Source organism: Euleptes europaea, chromosome 3, assembly GCF_029931775.1.
Source record: "Euleptes europaea isolate rEulEur1 chromosome 3, rEulEur1.hap1, whole genome shotgun sequence".
Lineage (NCBI taxonomy): Eukaryota > Metazoa > Chordata > Lepidosauria > Squamata > Sphaerodactylidae > Euleptes > Euleptes europaea.
This window is the reverse complement of record NC_079314.1, coordinates 93,019,144-93,036,788: the sequence shown is the minus strand read 5'-3', so window position 1 is coordinate 93,036,788 and position 17,645 is coordinate 93,019,144. Positions and strand designations below refer to the sequence as shown.

General features: G+C 43.3%; 3 protein-coding genes across 3 annotated transcripts in view; 1 reads left to right on the top strand and 2 right to left on the bottom strand.

Moving 5' to 3' along the window:
* PVALB (parvalbumin) overlaps positions 1 to 17,645 on the bottom strand; it is a 179,728-nt gene that overhangs the window by 103,815 nt on the left and 58,268 nt on the right. The window lies entirely within an intron of this gene.
* IFT27 (intraflagellar transport 27) overlaps positions 1 to 17,645 on the bottom strand; it is a 195,563-nt gene that overhangs the window by 141,530 nt on the left and 36,388 nt on the right. The window lies entirely within an intron of this gene.
* The window catches only part of CSF2RB (colony stimulating factor 2 receptor subunit beta), a 29,691-nt gene continuing 20,532 nt past the window's right edge, over positions 8,487 to 17,645 (top strand). Inside the window, exons 1-4 of the mRNA XM_056846563.1 lie at positions 8,487 to 8,501; positions 10,678 to 10,807; positions 12,370 to 12,539; positions 16,456 to 16,613. Coding sequence (XP_056702541.1) covers positions 10,689 to 10,807; positions 12,370 to 12,539; positions 16,456 to 16,613 — 447 coding nt within the window. The 5' untranslated portion in view covers positions 8,487 to 8,501; positions 10,678 to 10,688. The remainder of the gene's footprint in view (positions 8,502 to 10,677; positions 10,808 to 12,369; positions 12,540 to 16,455; positions 16,614 to 17,645) is intronic.

Sequence of the window (17,645 nt, the reverse complement as noted above, 5' to 3'; positions counted from 1 at the left end):
CCAATGATCTATGCAATGAGAGGTGGTGAGACTTAAGACTGTCAATTTACTATACCTCCTCTGTAGCGAGAGTTTAAATGTGACTGTTACGCCTCTGCAGTCCTTTAGCCCTAATCTCAGATTTGGAGGGAAGTGAGCTAGTAGTTTGACAGTGGTCTTTCATTAGTGAATAAAAGGCATTTTGCACATGCTCAGAGGCATACTATATTTCACACAGGCAAATTACAGCAAAGTGGTTTGCAATTAATGATTAAAACCAGATACCAGGTAGAGTGAAACAGGATATTTAGATTTCTGCTCCTACCTCACTCCATTGGCTCCATCTAATCCCGAGGTAAATTCTCCACTGCAAACCAAAGCAACACCTCCAAAATAGTATAACTGTCACTCCAGTTCTCCGCCCAATCTCACTTGTCACTGTTGCTATTAAAGAGGAGGAAAACAAGCAAGAAAGATGCAAAAGGCCCAGTGAGAAAACATGAGAGGACAGGGTATATTTGGCCCATTATGAATGTGGTCAGAAAGCGGTTAGCTGATTCTGGTCCAGTCAACTTGCAGCTTCCCCTCCAGCACTCCTTCTCAGGCAACCTGGTTGGATTGCTTGCACATTTTCCCTTATATGTCCACAACAAAAAGGGTTAGAGGCTTACTTTTTAAAAATGAAAACTGAGAAATCAGGGGGAAGGCATGACATATTTCTGTGGGGGCATTGTCCTCATTTGCCCCCTGTAGCTACAGGCCTGCTTCCAGTTTTAATGTTACGTTCTTGCTTATATGGACTCATGAGGGGTGCTTCAAGTAGTGATCCTTTGAGTGCTAAATGTTATGTCAGGTTTGGTCCAAGCAGGACTATTGTTAACGATTGACACTGTTGTTTAATTCTGATTCTTCCTTCTATTCTGTGGGCATTAAACCTTGAGCTTATTGGACAGTCCTGCCCTTAACTATATGCAAAGAGAGATGTACTACTAATTAGTTTTATAATACTAGAACTGCGGTTCTCTTATTGGTTCTAGGCTGCCATTAGACCAGTAGCTAGAAAAGTAAAGCAGCAAATGTAATTGCTGGTAAATGCAGTGGAGCCCTTTCTAGTAGGATCACATTCCTATTCTCTCACTGAAATAAAAGCTAAACAGAATCTATGACTTGCTGCAGGAGGGCATGAATACAGGTCCTATAAAGGAAGACAGTCACCCCCCCCCAAAAAAAAAAGTTATTTGCAGGGCAGAGAAGTATTTTGGGCTTTGTGCTTTATAAAAGACCCATGAAGGATCACTTAGCCTTAAAAGTCTTTTTAAAAATTAAGCTGCACACCACTCTCACTCTTGCCTCTTAAAAACCCAGCATAAAGAGTGCACAGGGATGGTGAGATAGTGACTCTTCTAGCTGTTGATGTCACAGGCATTATCCGGGATGTACCTGTACAACATGCAGATATCGCAATTTCAGTAGCAATGGAAATGCTAGCTGGGAAGGAAAAGTGTGTGTGTGGTTAAGAGCGGTGGTTTGGGGCAGTCATCTGGAGAACTGGGTTTGATTCCCCAATCCCCACTCCTTCACATAAGCAGTGGAGGCTAATCTGGTGAACTGGATTTGTTTCCCCACTTCTACAGCTGGGTGACCTTGGGCTAGTCACAACTCTCTCAGCCCCACCACTACTCACAGGGTGTCTGTTGTGGGGAGGGGAAGGGAAGGTGATTGTAAGCCATTTTCATTCCGCCTTAACAAACTCTTCTTCTTCTTCCTCCTCCTCCTCTCATGTATTGCATTAAAACTATCAGCCTAGCTTCAGATTCTCTGATGCAAATATTCTCTGCTGCAAATATACACTTTGGAAGGAAGCAGCCTGAAAAATTCCCTTCATTCCCTCCCTGCAATAGGGCAGTTTCAGGAAACCCTAAGTGTGGCCACATGGAACCATATGAGTGATCTCATAGAAACCTGTGGAACACATCAGCTATACTGTAAATGGACTAAGTGTTTTGCTAGATCAAGCACTATGTGCACTTTCCCCACAAGGACTTTATTTATTCATTCCACAGAGCCATCAAATGTGGTACACACTTTGAAGGGAGGGAGAGAGCTCAGGTATAAGAGAAATCCTTGTACCCCATGGAAGAGGAAAGAGTCGTTCCTGCTGCTTGACCAACCTTTGGCTGGCATCATTGCCAGCAGGAGTGTACTGAATGCTTCCTGCTTCTAACTGCAAAACCACTGACCCTTATAATCCATGCAAATTTAATTTCACAACTAATTAGTGTGCCTTTCATAATGCTCTCTGTTTTCCACTAACTCTTTTACAGTGAAGTTAGATCACGATGGGTAGCCGTGTTTTTCTGTAGCAGTAGAAAAGAGCAAGAATCCATTAGCACCTTAAAGACTAACAACATTTCTGGCAGGGTATGAGCTTCCATCAGTCACAGCCCACTTTTTCAGATACAGCTAGAATGTGAGTCCATCTGTCCTTAAGTACAGTGAATTCAGATCCCCAATGGCAATAGCATGTAAATGCATGTAAATGCCAATAGCAGGTAAATGATAGTAGTAGACGTGATTGGATTAGGCGTGATATGCAGAGGGGCAGTAGGATGGAAAAATCAGCATTGGCAATGAAACAGGAATCCTAGGTCTCTATTCAGTCCAGAAGAATGCATTGTCTTGAGCTTCATTATTAGTTGTAATTCAGCAGTCTCAGGCTCTGCCCCAAAAACCTCCCGCCAGTGGCGAAGAGAGACCTGGCAACCCTATGCCAGAGGCTCTGAGCTTAAGGCAACCACCAAGGGAGCTGACAACTCCGACTCTCCCTTGGACTGGTCTGAAGCCGAGGAGGCTCCTCTGGTGAGAGTGCGGCAGGTCCTGGAGGGCACTCCGATTCCCCCTTCCAGGCCAGCGCCTCACAGTACTGATCTGCTCATCTGCACAGAGCCTACATGGTCTACAAGCTGTGCATGCATAGCATCTGTGTGCTGCACACTGCAACAATGCAGGAGAGAGCTGGTGCATGTACCGCTTGCACACTTGTAGGCTGCAGGCAGAAGCGCCAATCAGTGTACGGACAGTTGGGGCGGGCAGGGTCAGCAGCCGCAATTGCGCTCACCACTTCCATGTACGGATACCATGCAAAGAGCTAAAAACTAAAACATCAGTGTAGCCTTAAGTCTGTTCCATGCTGCAAGCCAACTTCCCTAGGGTTGCCAAGTCCCTCTTCGCCACCGACGGGAGGTTTTTGGGGCAGAGCCTGAGGAGGGCAGGGTTTGGTCTGTACCACAATTGGTCTGTACACCAAAGGAACAGAGATTGGCTGACAATACAGTGAGAGTTTTGGAGACCAGCACACTTGAGAGATAAAGCTGACAACTGACCTTGAGAAAAAAATGCCATGTCCCTTGAATAGTGGCTTTATGGGATGTTATTTACCTCCACATCATTGAAAACTTCAGCTGCCATTTTCCACATTTTTACCTTCTCTTTCCTTTCGAGACACTTCGGGCGTTACACTCTGATGAGAAGTGAGGAGATACAACGGGGGTTCTGTTGCCAGTATATTTTAAAAAATAATCCTTTCCCCTTTTTCTAGAGAATGAAGTTGTGCAAGCAATAAAAACAAAGCAACTTCCTTCCTCTCTCTGAGAAGTGGTGATGTGCTTATTCACCAGAAGAGGAAATGAAATAAAAATAAAAATTTGAAGTGGAGACAGAGAGAGAACAACCCATGATTTGCATGCAAAGTAATGTTTTCACTCAGGAAAGGGGAGATTTGGAGACTTGGGAATTGGCAGGCTCCTATGGTCTGTGAAGAGGTTCAGCGGGCAGTGAACAAGAACCGAGAGCCCTAGCTCTCCATTGTCTCCAAAGATGTCTCTCATTTCAGCTAAGGAACATCTGATAATAGCAAGGTCAGTGGATTATTTTTTTGTTTTGCTCATGTGCTTCCCCCCCTGCTGTTTGATGAACTGAACATTATTAGAAGAGAGCATATTCAAGAAGATGGCAGACCACCTAAGAGACTTGCCTTCTGCTCGCTGACAAATCAGTGTTCCTGCCATACAAAATCTAATGTCTTTAGACCTTGTGGCCCAGGAGGGTCCTGGGCACTGGGACTATGGTGGAAGCTGGAAAGCCAGATCCTTGGCTGAATCTAGAGATGCCAGCCTCCAGGTGGGACCTGGAGATGCTCTGGAATTACAGCTCTTCCCCAGAATACAGAAATCAGTTCTCTGGGAGAAAATGAATGTTTGGAGGGTGGACTCAATGGCATTGTACCCCACTGAGGTCCCTGTCCTCTCCAGGCTCCACCCCCAAATCTCCAGGAGTTCCCCAACCTGGATTTGGCAATCATAGACCCCCATCTTCTAGGTGGTCATTTAGCTACTTAACTACAGAAACCACAATTGGCATTGTGGAAATGGCCATGCAGACCTGTTAAACGTATTCTGGCTTTATCCTAGGGTTGCCAACTTGGGGTTGGGAAATTCCTGGAGATTTGGGGGTGGCACCTGGGAAAGGCATGGTTTAGAGTTCACCCTTCAAAGCAGCCCCTTTGTCCTGGGGAACTGTTTTCCGTAGTCTGGAGATCAGCTGTCATTCTGAGAGATCTATTTTCTTACGGAAAAATCAACCCACCCACCCCACGCTTTGGTAGAGTAGCTTAGAAGAGTCTGGTCAACAGCTTTTATGTCTAACTTGACATACTTTAAAGGATCAGTTAAAAAAAGAAGACGAATCGGCTAACAAGGTTTGTAGAAAAATTTATTTTGTAGATTATTGGAACATGAGATTTCAGGATAATATCCAACCATTTTATGAACTTGTTATGAAGATGTTATTTATGAAGGGAAACCCTTTTAATAAACAGACTATAAGAATTGTTTTGTAAAATGGTGGGAATAAAATGCTCTTTATTTGTATTTAACACTCATTACTTTTTTTGTGTTTGTGGCAAATTTAAATATATAAAAAAATGCAGAAACAGCAAAGCACCGGTTGAACACAACATACCTTATCCTTAAGCAAGTACACAATCTTTAGCAGTTTTGCTTACAAAACCACTAATACCAAGACAGCAACCTCTTGACTTCAGCCTTCCAGAGCCAGTGATTGAAATAAGGCAGGAATGGGGAGGGAAGCATTGATACAGGCTTCTTGGAAGAAACTTTGGGTTCTGGGGGAGGCACAGTCATGGATTCCTGCTTCCCGGTACAGCTCTTTCCTGCTCAGTTTCTTGGAGGAAACCGCGGGAGAAAATGACAGGAGTTTCCTACAATTTCCAGTTTGATCATCTCCTGTTCAGTGAGACAGGAGCTGTTCCCCATTTTTCTGGCCTTTGTCCCAGGATCAGTCATGGGAAACTTGAGATTAGATTAAGACCAACCCAAATCACAGTTACAGAACCTCTTGCCGAATCTCCCCAGAGCAGCTGTTCTTCACAGAAGCGTGAAAGATGGGAGCAGAAAATCCCTGGCCACTGTGGTGCATGGAAAGTCTCTCTTTCCTGCCTTCTCGTTATTTGTACAACAGCTTCCTGAAAATGAAGTATCATCAGTTTCTTCTTCTTTCACATTATTTTTAAATCATTGCCTTCCCTTCAGCCAGCTCAGGGTTACATACATTGTTCTGCCCTCCTTGTTATCCTTCCAAAACCCTGTGGGGGTACATTAGCCTGAAAGAGGGTGACTGACTCAAGGTCATCCGATGAGCTTAGCATGTAGCCGCAATCAAAGCATGTGCTCTTCGGATTGTGGGTTCTATTGTGAGGTTTTATTACTCCAAAGGAGATTTGCTTATTGACCCGATCTTAAAATTATTTAAGAGTAAGGTTGTCCCTCATGTGCCATACAGCATGGAAGTATGGGGGTGGATGGATGCTACTCTCTCTGGTATAGAGGGAATTCAAAACTATTTTCTTAGGTGCATCCTAGTTCTTCCCAAAGGAATCCCGGCAGCCCTGATGAGAGCCAAAACAGGTTTCCCATCCCTCCGGGCCTGAGCGCACCTTGCTATAATGAATACTGTAAAAAAACATAGGACTGTCAGGCCAGATGGGTTTGGTGGCAAAGCTTTTGATTACTTATTGACAAAAGATCAAGTCCAGCAGAGACACCTTAACAATATCTACCGCTGTTACTCTATACCTGACGATCTTTTAGATGCTACCTCAGATAACTCTGCACTTGGCAACTGGGTGTTTAGGATGGATGCCTTAATTGATAAAGAAGTAATCTGAGAATCTAAATTCCCCCCCTGGTTCCATATTTATAAGAAAGATAATCTCAGATCCCCCTATTTGGTCAACCTCACATCACAGAACCTTAGGGTGGCGTTCACCTCCCTAAGATTTCAGACTATGCCTTTGGCCCTTCTGTCAGGACGGTATAACGAAACCCCAAAGGAACATCACACATGTATCTGTGGATCCTCATCATTGGAAGACATCTTTCACTATGTGTAAATATGTCCACTGTATAGTGAGCCTAGAGCCCAATTTCTGGATGGAATCCTGAAGGGAGTAACTTTTTGTTCTGAATTTGATAAATTGATCTTCCTACTTTCTGACTCTGATTTGCATGTAACCTTTAGAATATCACAATTTGCTATTGCAGCCAGGAAGATTAGAGCTCTTGAAGTTATTAAGAAAAATTCTGCACAGGAATCCAAGTAATGTTTTAACAGAGATTGCGTATGTAATTGATTTTACCAGGGAATTGCATTCCGTTGTAATTTTATCTTTTTTTGATATCATTTTAAGTTTTCTGTATTTATGTAAGAAAGTTTTGTAATGGCCTATGGCTAAACAAATAAACAAATACTACTACAAGGAGCTTAGGGTTGCCAACCTCCAGTTGATAGTAGTCAAAGACGGCTATAAGTGCTAATTGGAAGTTTTGGCAATTCAAAATAAAAGCACCAGCGAATTTACACACTTGAGATAACAACAATGCAATTGCTATTAGAAAAATTTATATTCAGAAGTAGTTCTAATTAACACAACCGAAGTTGAGCAAAACACCACAATAATAATTTACAAATGGTCTAGGAAAGACCCAATGTGAAGACGCAAAGGTGTTACAAAATGAGTAAATATTAGGCACAGTTGCTCAGTTATTTAAGAGTCCATACACAAAAAGTGCAAATGCAATAATTTAGGCAGCAAAGACCGGACGTAGTGCGATGGAAATCTGGTATAATTCCATTTCATGCAATACTTTTTCAAGCTTCATAAGTCCTTCAGTGCATTCATTCCATGAAGGAGTGTACCTTCCTTGTATGCATGGACGGCAAAGTAAGACGTCTAGACCGCACTACGTCCGGTCTTTGCTGCCTAAATTATTGCATTTGCACTTTTTGTGTATGGACTCTTAAATAACTGAGCAACTGTGCCTAATATTTACTCATTTTGTAACGCCTTTGCGTCTTCACATTGGGTCTTTCCTAGACCATTTGTAAATTATTATTGTGGTGTTTTGCTCAACTTCGGTTGTGTTAATTAGAACTACTTCTGAATATAAATTTTTCTAATAGCAATTGCATTGTTGTTATCTCAAGTGTGTAAATTCGCTGGTGCTTTTATTTTGAATTGCCAAAACCTCCAGTTGATGGCTGGAGATCTCACACTATTACAACTGATCTCCAGCAATAGAAATCAGCTCCCCTGGAGAAAATGGCCGCTTTGGCAATTGGACTCTAAGGCATTGAAGTCCCTCCCCTCTCCAACCCCCGCCCTCCTCAGACTTCACCCCCAAAATCTCCATGTATTTCCCAACCCAGAGCTGGCAACCCTAAGTGAGCTACACGACAGAAAATGTAGAAAAGAAGGAACACTGGGTAGAGCTCACAATGAAATGAAGCTGTGACCTGAGACAACACCACTAAATGGGTTGTAGAGGGGAAGATGGTTGCAAGGCGGATTTTTAGGAAGAATCCAGCACTGAGTGAACAATAGTTAACACCTGGTTTGTGCTTGACTTCATTGTTTACATCTTATGCTTGGTAGGGATGGGTTCAACTCTCTGTACAACATTTAGTATGAATCAGGGTTTATACATATAGGCCTTTTATGCAGGGATATTTCCCCACGGTCACCCCTACCGACTGCTTCAGGGCTTCCTGTTGATTATGCATGCCTTTTCCGCCCATCAGAGGTCATTTCGCTCTCCCCGCGTATTTTGCCCGTGCTTTTCAGAATCTGGAAAATGCAGGCAATACGCAGGGGGAGAGTGAGGCGACCTCTGATGGGCAGTAAAGCCAGGCATAATCAAAAGGAAGCCCCGAAGCAGAACATTTAAACACCAGGTGAGACAGTTCTGGATTCACATTTTTCACGCTGAACATTTTTCTCCCATATTTATTAGGTGACAAAGAAAGAGTTGCAACTACCATTTCTCAATACAAGGGAAGCTCTTCTACCTCATATATCCAGAGGAAAAGCAAAACTTGGAAGAACATGAGGTTCTGCAGTGCTCTCCTGACTTTGAGCCTTATCTTGCATATTAATGAAGCTAAACGTGAGTTTTACATTAAGTTTCTTCCCTCTCTTTCCTTCCTTTTACTACTTCTTCCTTCCATTCATTTACTCTTTAGCATTCTGTCCAGTGTCCATTTTTTTGGGTGTACTGTTAGCTATACAGTTATCCATAAGATATGCAAACTGGCTCCTAGAGTTCTGTCTAGTGTTGCTCCAGGAAATGGAAACCGGGGAGAGAACATACTTACAAAGGGGTGGGTTATGCCAGTAGAGGATGGCTCAGTTCTCAATGGCTTCCACGAAGTTCTGTGGGATTTATTTAGTTCTTACAATATTTCCAACCCACCATCAGAAGAGGCTCATAGGATAAAAGTGGGTGTAACCTGGGAGGGGCTGGAAGGGGACAATATCCAGCTGCTATGCCAGACACTGAGGTCACCAAGGTAAGTTTAATCTCCACAGTAACGGAGTTCTGGAGTTACAACTCATGTAACTGAATGGCTACCATTAATTTCACTGGAAAAGACAATCATGCTAGGAAAAGTTGAGGGCAGCAGGAAAAGAGGAAGACCCAACAAGAGACTCAGTAAGGGAAGCCACAACCCTAATTGGTTCTTGTAGGTTATCCGGGCTGTGTGACCGTGGTCTTGGTATTTTCTTTCCTGACATTTCGCCAGCAGCTGTGGCAAGCATCTTCAGAGGAGTAACACTGAAGGACACTAAGAGACACTGTCCTTCAGTGTTACTCCTCTGAAGATGCCTGCCACAGCTGCTGCCGAAACACCAGGAAAGAAAATACCAAGACCACGGTCACACAGCCCGGATAACCTACAAGAACCAATGAACTCTGACCGTGAAAGCCTTCGACAATATTTTCCACAACCCTCAGTTTGCAAGACCTGAGCAAGGCTGTTAAGGATAGGACATTTTGGAGGACATTGATTCATAAGGTCGCCATGAGTCAGAAGCGACTTGACGGCACTTAACACACACACAATTTCTAAGAGGAAGTATAAAGTACTGTGTTTACGGACAACATTTCTGGAGGAGCTGGGGCTCAGGGACAGAGCATCTGCTCTGCATGCAGAAAGTCCCAGGTTCAATCCTTAACATCTCCAGTTAAAATGCGTAGGCAGTAGGTGATGTGAAAAACTTCTGCTTGAGACCCTGGAGAGCTGTTGCCAGTCTGGGTAGACAATACTGTCCTTGATAGACCTATGGCCTGACTCAGTATAAGGCAGCTTCACATATTCTTATCATGTGTTGTTACATCACAATGGGTGTAAATCCCAACCACCAACCGTAACCATGGGTGGCTGGGCCTCTACCAGCAATGGGAGTGCAATGGAGAGGACACAGGAGTTGATTATTTTTTGTTCTTTAAATTCATTAGCAAGGGATTTGGGAGTTTATACATTAGCTGTTGGATGGGGCGGACAGCTCTTTGGTCATCTGCAGAACAGGAGGCTGCAGCAAGCTGGATGGGGTTGTCCTTCCATAGCCCCACAAACTCACTTGCACACAGGTCCCAGTCTTCAACAGGTCTTTATTTGTGGCCTAGCAGTAAAGTCACATTCACCCACCAAGTTATAAGGTATCGAAACCTTCCATTGGCCACCCCCAGGCGTGCTTAATCATTGCTTGTAAGTCCTGGCCCAATATCTGGCCCTGCCCATGGGCCCTTGTTCCCATTCCCGGGCCAGCACAATCTGACCTGTGCATTGGGTTGCCAACCTCCAGGTACTAGCTGGTGATCTCCTTACAACTCCAGCCGATAGAGATCAGTTCACCTGAAGAAAATGGCCGCTTTGGCAATTGGACTCTATGGTATTGAAGTCCTTCCCCTCCCCAAATCCTGCCCTCCTCAGTCTCTGCCCCAGAAACCTTCCGCCGGTGGCTAAGAGGGACCTGGCAACCCTACCTGTGCATGCCCAATGCCACCCCTCTTCCAGCCAGCAATGATAAGCTACAATCCACCCCCATCCCACATTATGCGTATCAGGCCAAACTCATCCCACCGGCCTCTATCGCCCCAGACTCCTGCCAGCCTCCCGGGCCGACCTGTGCCACCCCTTTAGGCCAACCTCCCCTGCTGCCAGTCACACTCCACTGGGGTCGGCTTGTCACATTAGTCATTAATTCCCTCCTGCCCCCTTTTTTCTTACAAGGCATCAGTTAGAATCTAATTTCTGAAGGAAATTGTTTTTCCTTTTCAGAGACTCAGCTCATGGAATCCCTCCAGTGTCTCAACGACTACGAATCATTCGTATCTTGCACCTGGTCTGAGCGCAAAGATGTACAAAAGTTTATCAAGATGAACCTTTTCTATAAGACTGAAAGTAGTAGGTGAGTGGCCCAACAGTTAGCCATTGTAAAATAAGGAGGAGAAATGAGGCTGTTGTGTTCCGGGGTGGGGTGGAGGTGGGGGGTCCAGAGAGATAATTTCTTCTCGTGATTATCCACAACGCTTCTGACACCAAACTAACTACAGGGTATGAATAATGTCCCTGTCCCTGCATAAGGAAAGTGGATGAGGCTTGGAATAGACCTAAGACGCTGCCTCTGTACTACATAATCGGTTACAAATGTAGATCCATTTTATACCAGTTTAACTGTCATGGCTTCCCATCAAAGAATTCTGGGAACTGTAGTTTGATGAGAGGTGATAAGAGGTGAAGAATTCTGTGTTGAAGATTCCTGACTTTCTTCACAGAACTACAACCTCCTGGGTTTTCTATTCATCAAGCATCAACTTTTGGCACAGGGATCTCGTCAGCATTTCCCTCCATTGTCTCATTGGCAAAAGAGGCTGGAAAAATCAGTCATCAGAAGGGAAGTGAAAGACAAGCTTCTTCTCTAATGTATCATGCTCAGAGAGGATAAGGGGAAGAGTTTTCAAGAAACAGAGAAGTGGACTGACAATTTACCCTTTGTGGTCTCTTCCAGGAGATGAAGTGACGTTTCTTTTGTTTTCCTATCCATTTATTTTTAAAGCAAAACTGTGCCATTTGTGAGAAGTAAACAAAAAAAGGAAGGAGCGGTGAGGGGGAAGAGGAGGAAGTGGTAGCAGTAAGATCAGAAGGAGAACAGTGTACGATGTTGCCCTCCAACACTTGGCCCTGTTAAAAACAGGAATATTCTGTCCTCACCTCAAGGCTGTAACTCTGTTTAGGATGGAACTGCAAGTCAAAATTGCTGGGAATTGACACTCACTCAAAGATCTTGGGTGGGGGGTGGGAATCTTAGATGGATGCTCCCAGCCCTTCTCCTGGCCAGGAAAAGGCAGCAGGATGTTAGCCTGAACTGGACAGAGTACCACCAAAGGCTTCTGCTTGCTGCTTGGGTAGAGGAGTGGGGTGAATGAATGAGGCTTGAGGGCTTCGTAAGGTTCATATCCACGCCATAGGGCAGGGGTGGGGAACCCTTTTTCTGCCAAGGGCCATTTGGATATTTATAACATCATTTCTGGGCCATACAAAATTATCAACTTAAAAATTAGCCTGCTATATTTGGACATTTAGCCAAGAGGCACGACTGGAGACAGCTCCGAGTGTCTGCCACGTAGAGCAACTCGCTTTTGAGCTCTGCCATCCCCCGAGAGATTCAGGCAGGGCAGCAAACACAAACTCACATCCACCTTGAATAGAGCCTATTCCTGTCCGCGGGAGGGGGAGGATCGCCAGTCTTAAATCCTTCTGAGCTAGAGATCTGCCAGGACCCATGAAGGGCCACACCAAATGATTTCGCGGGTCTTATACGGCCCCCAGGCCTGACGTTCCCCACCCCTGCCATAGGGCTTAATATACTGCAACTGAGAGTGAAAAGGAAATCTTTGGGAGGAGCACTAGTTACCCCTGGACACAGCCTTGAAATCAGTAAATAAAATTAGGCTCTTCTGGTGCTTTCAGGGACTTCAAACAGATGACCACTTGTAGCTCCCCAAATATGGACTTTCAAAGTTGGACATGGAACTGCTACAGAAACCAGTCCTTTTTCTCTGCTTCAGAGACAGATTACTACACTTTCAAACCAGATCGGCAACTGGAAGTCCAACTGAATGTCAGCCTCTTTGATAATGGTATGTATCCAAGTTTTCCAGGAATATTATAGGGTGAATTCACACACAACTGTCTTTCCCACCACAAGATTATTATTTTTTGTACAAACCTTATGGGAGACATATGTACACTCACCTTGCAAATATTTCTGTACCGGTACTAAGGGTTGGTCAGTGTCAGTTTAGCAAGTTACACTGGCATGGAACTGAATGCACGACCTATGCACAAGGCTGAAATTCAAGTAGGTTTCTATGATAAGACACACAGTACAACATAGAGTTCTGTAAATTCCTCTAACCCTAATTCCTCCCACACACAATCTAACTTTCAAGGGCATCATTAGGATGGACTAAAAACTAAATTTGACCCATTTGATAGCTGATAATCCTGAGCACAGGTGTTTGATACAGCTCTAGATCTGAGTTTCCACTGTGGTAGTGTATGTGATCACACATGCGTAATTTGAAGGAAGAAGAATTGTCAATGCAGGGATTGCTTAATCATTTCCCCTATTCTCTACTTCTGATCATCTGTTACCTCAAAAACCCTATGATGAGACAATCCAAAATGAAAAAGACATAGTGCTGGAAGGCAGGACCCTCAGGTTAGATGGTACTCAATCAGCTACTGAGGAAGAGCTGAGAGTAAGTATGAGTAGCGCTATTCTTACTGACACAACTAGACTACAGCAGAAAGGATGTTCAGTTGTTGACATGAGTGGATGCAAAAGGAAAGTCCAAAGCTGTTTGATGCATGTAATAGGAACAAGGAACATGAGAAGTATGAATCAAGGTAAGCTCAAAATTGTAAAACAAGAAATGGAACATTTAAACATTGCAATTCTGGGAGTGAGTGAACTAAAGTGGACTGGATTGGGGCATTTTCAGTCAGAAAATTACAAAGTGTTTTACTGAGGAATGACAAACACAGAAGAAACAGCATTGTTCTAATTGTGTAGCACAGCCAGTCAGGGGCTATATTGCAAAGTGACTGAATAATATCAATCAGACTTCATGGAAAGCCTATCAACATAAACTTCAGTCAATTTATGCCCCAACTCCAGATGCTGATGAGGAAGAAATTGAAAGCTTTTATGCAAACGTCCAGGAAGAAACTGATCACACACCTAAACAAGGTCATAGGTCACTGGAATGCAAAATTAGGAAACAAAGCAAAAACAAATGTTAGAAGATTTGGGCTAGGAACACAAAATGAAACAGGAGAGCGGCTCATAGAATTCTGTGAACAGAACCATGTGTTCATTGTGAACACACGTTTCAGGCAACCAAATAGACAATTGTATACATGGACATCACTGGATGGTCAAAACAGAAAACAAATAGATTATATAATCAGAAGCAGAAGATGGAAAAGCTTTATTCTCTCTGCTAAAACAAGACCAATTGTGGTACAGACCATGAATTGTTAATATTGAATATTAGAATAAGATGAAAAAACACCAAAACATTCATAGTGCCAGACTACAATTTAAACCACATTCCTGAAGAGTTTAAATACCATGTAAAAATCAGATTTGCACTACTGAGTTCAAGTGATCGTAAACCAGACCAACTGTGGATTAGAACCAGAGATATTATCAAAGTAGCATGCAAAGGCTATTCCTGAAGCCAAAAGAAATTAAAAGCTTCAGTGGATGACTGATGAAACTATTAAAATTGCTAAAGATAGATGAGAAGCAAAATTAAAAAGTGACTGAAATAGAATCAGAAGTCTGATGCAACATTCCAGTGACTGGCACACAGAGACAAAGATAACCATTATAATAACCAGTGTAAAGAAACAGAAGAGAACAACAAAAAAGGAAGAACAAGAGACCTGTTCCACAAGATCCAAGAAATCAAAGGGAGATTTAAAGCAGTTAGGCATGCATACATTAACTGAACAGGGCAAATAAAGAAAAGAGGGAAACAATACACTGAAGAACTTTACAGAAGAGGTGAAAAGATGACAGATTCCTTCAAAGAAGAATCTTTGAAGAAGAACCTACAGCTTTAGAAAGTGAATTAAGAACATAAGAAAGGCCCTGCTGGATCAGACCAAGGCCCATCAAGTCCAGCAGTCTGTTCACACAGTGGCCAACCAGGTGCCTCTAGGAAGCCCCCAAACAAGACGAGTGCAGCAGCACCATCCTGCCTGTGTTCCACCGCACCCAAAATAATAGGCATGCTCCTCTGATACTAGAGAGAATAGGTATGCAGCATGACTAATATCCATTCTAACTAACAGCCATGAATACCCCTCTCCTCCATGAATGTGTCCACTCCCTTCTTAAAGCCCTCCAAGCTGGCAACCATCACCACATCCTGGGGCAGGGAGTTCCACATTTAACTATGCGTTGTGTGAAAAAATACTTCCTTTTATCTGTTTTGAATCTCTCACCCTCCAGCTTTAGCAGATGACCCCGTGTTCTAGTATTATGGGAGAGGGAGAAAAACCTCTCCCTGTCCACTCTCTCCAAACCATGCATAATTTTATAGACCTCTATCATGTCTCCCCTTAGCCGCCTTCTTTCCAAGCTAAACAGCCCTAAGCATCTTAACCGCTCCCCACAGGACAGTTGCTCTAGTCCCCTAATCATTTTGGTTGCTCTTTTCTGCACCTTCTCAAGCTCTGTAATATCCTTTTTTAGGTAATTGAAAGCTACACTGAAAGCAATTGGGAAAAACAAATCACCAGGAGTAGATGAGATATCAATAGAGTTTAGGGGTGTGCACACACAAAAAAACCGCACACAGTATTTTTCAGATTTGGGTATATTATACTTGAAAATTCTCAGGATTCCTGAAAAATCCCGAATCTCCATTACCGGTATGGGATTTTTTCTGGCTTTTTGGAGGAATCTCAAAAACATTCGGCTCCATTATGTTTTTTAAGGTAGAGGCACCAAATTTGCAGCATAGTTGCTGGTGACTCCCCTTAGAAGAACCACTGAGTTTAGTAACGATTGCGTCAGCGGTCCAATTGTATTGGCCCCATACGTCCTCCATATGGGGGCCAATAAAATTGCCCCCCAGATCTTTACCAAACTTGGAGGCTCTTCTAAGGAGATTCACCAGCAGCTATATTGCAAATTTGGTGCCTCTATTTTAAAAACAGCCGCCCCCCCAGAGCCTCAGAAATATTTCCCTTAGCCTTTAATGGAGACGAAAAGGGGGATTAACGTTTAAATCCTTGTGAAACCCGGTGCAACCTGAAGTATTTTTTTTCTTTTAACAGTGAATTTCCCTGTGCCATAGCTGGGGATCCCAAAATAAGCCTTTTTTCTCCGCCTTTTTTGGGATCAGAATTTTCGGCTACAGTTAAAAGGTGTCTTTTTCAGTTCAGATTTACTGAATGAACACCACTAATAGAGCTATTTCAAGCCGCAGAAATTGAGTCCATCAAAGTCTTAATAATATGGCAACAAATACGGAAAATAAAACATTAGTCCACAGACCGCAAACAATCAATCTGCATTCCAATTCCAAAAAAAGGAGATGACAAAGACAACAGCAACTGGACCATCACATTAATTTCTCATGCAAGTAAAGTGATGCTCAAAATCTTACAGCAAAGACTGTTACCATATGTGGAATGAGAAATGCCAGATGTCCAAGCTGGATTCAGAAAAGGAAAAGGCACTAGAGATTATATTGTAAATTTATGTTGGTTACTGGAGCACATGAGATAATTTCAGAAGAAAATCAGTTTCTGTTTTGTTTGAGCTGCACATAACCATGATCTTGGCTTTAAAGTCCCTTGACAATAACCTCCAGCTACAGTTTTCAGAAAACTACAGGGGGTCAAAGGTGTGTAGCTCAGATCCCCCTCTAGCTTTGCTCACAAAATTCACGGATTTGAGCATCCACCAAACATCTGTTGTTGTTTTTAATATGAACAAAGGACTGATCTGTGCACATCTTTTCACCCTCTCAGTCAAGCCTCCTCCACCAAAGGAACTACATATCAACCTCACAGAAGAAGGCGACTTCCTGTTGACATGGAAAGCAGGTGGTAGAACAAATGGAAGCCACTGGATGGAGGAAGCCCTGGATTATCAAGTCGCCTACAAAAGAAACTGGGAACCCTGGGAGGTATTTGTGACTATTTAGTTTTATGGCAGCATTATCCATTTTTGTGTTATATGGATAACAACTGTTTTATATAGTATTCAACAAAAGACCAGACAGAGCATTTGAATTGACTTCCAACAACCAGACGTTTTGTTTGAATTCCAGAAGAGCAGTCATATTGGTTTGTTGCAGGGGAAATGACAGTGAATCTGGTCACCACACCTAAAAAAGGATATTACAGAGCTTGAGAAGGTGCAGAAAAGAGCAACCAAAATGATCAGGGGACTAGAGCAACTGACTCCTCACTTGTTGTGTGCCTCGTACCTTGGCTAAACAGTGTGAATGGAGTATTGTTAGTGGAAGGCAAGTTTCCTGTCTCCCCTTCCACTCACTGTAGCCTTCTTTACCTCCTGAAATCATGCCCCTTGGGGTTGATGGCTCCAAAGGAACTGCGTGTGTGTGGAGGGGGACTGGGAGGCTGCAGCAATGGGGGGGGGGGGAACTGGGAGAAATTGCCATCCCCTCCTCCACAAATGGAAAAGCTGTTTTGTCAGAGGAGCAGCTACTGTGTAGAATGGAATGGCACCACAGGGTCCTTTCCCTGGTCAGTTATCTACATCCAACTTGTACTGGCTGCTTGGCTATCCATTCTTTAATGGCTTAAAAAAATTTTTTTTTAAAGAAGCAGGATGGACAGAGCATATTGGAATCAGCCTCCAGAGGTGTAACCATGTTAGTCTGTTACAGCAAAAATAATAAAGGCTGTTATTATGGTACCTTAAAGATTAACAGATTGATTGTGGCCAAAGCTTTTATCCTATCCTATGCTTATTTTATGTTATTTTATTTCATTTATACCCTGCCTCTCTCCACAATGGGACTCAATCTGGTTTGCAACATTCTCCCCATCTCCATTTTGCCTCACAACAACTCTATGAGGTAGGTTAGGGTGAGAATGTGGGATTGGCCCACGGTCACTCTGCAAGCTTCTATTGCAGAGTTTACTTCTTATGAGGCAGGTTCTAACCACAATGAAACTGTTATTCTTTCTGG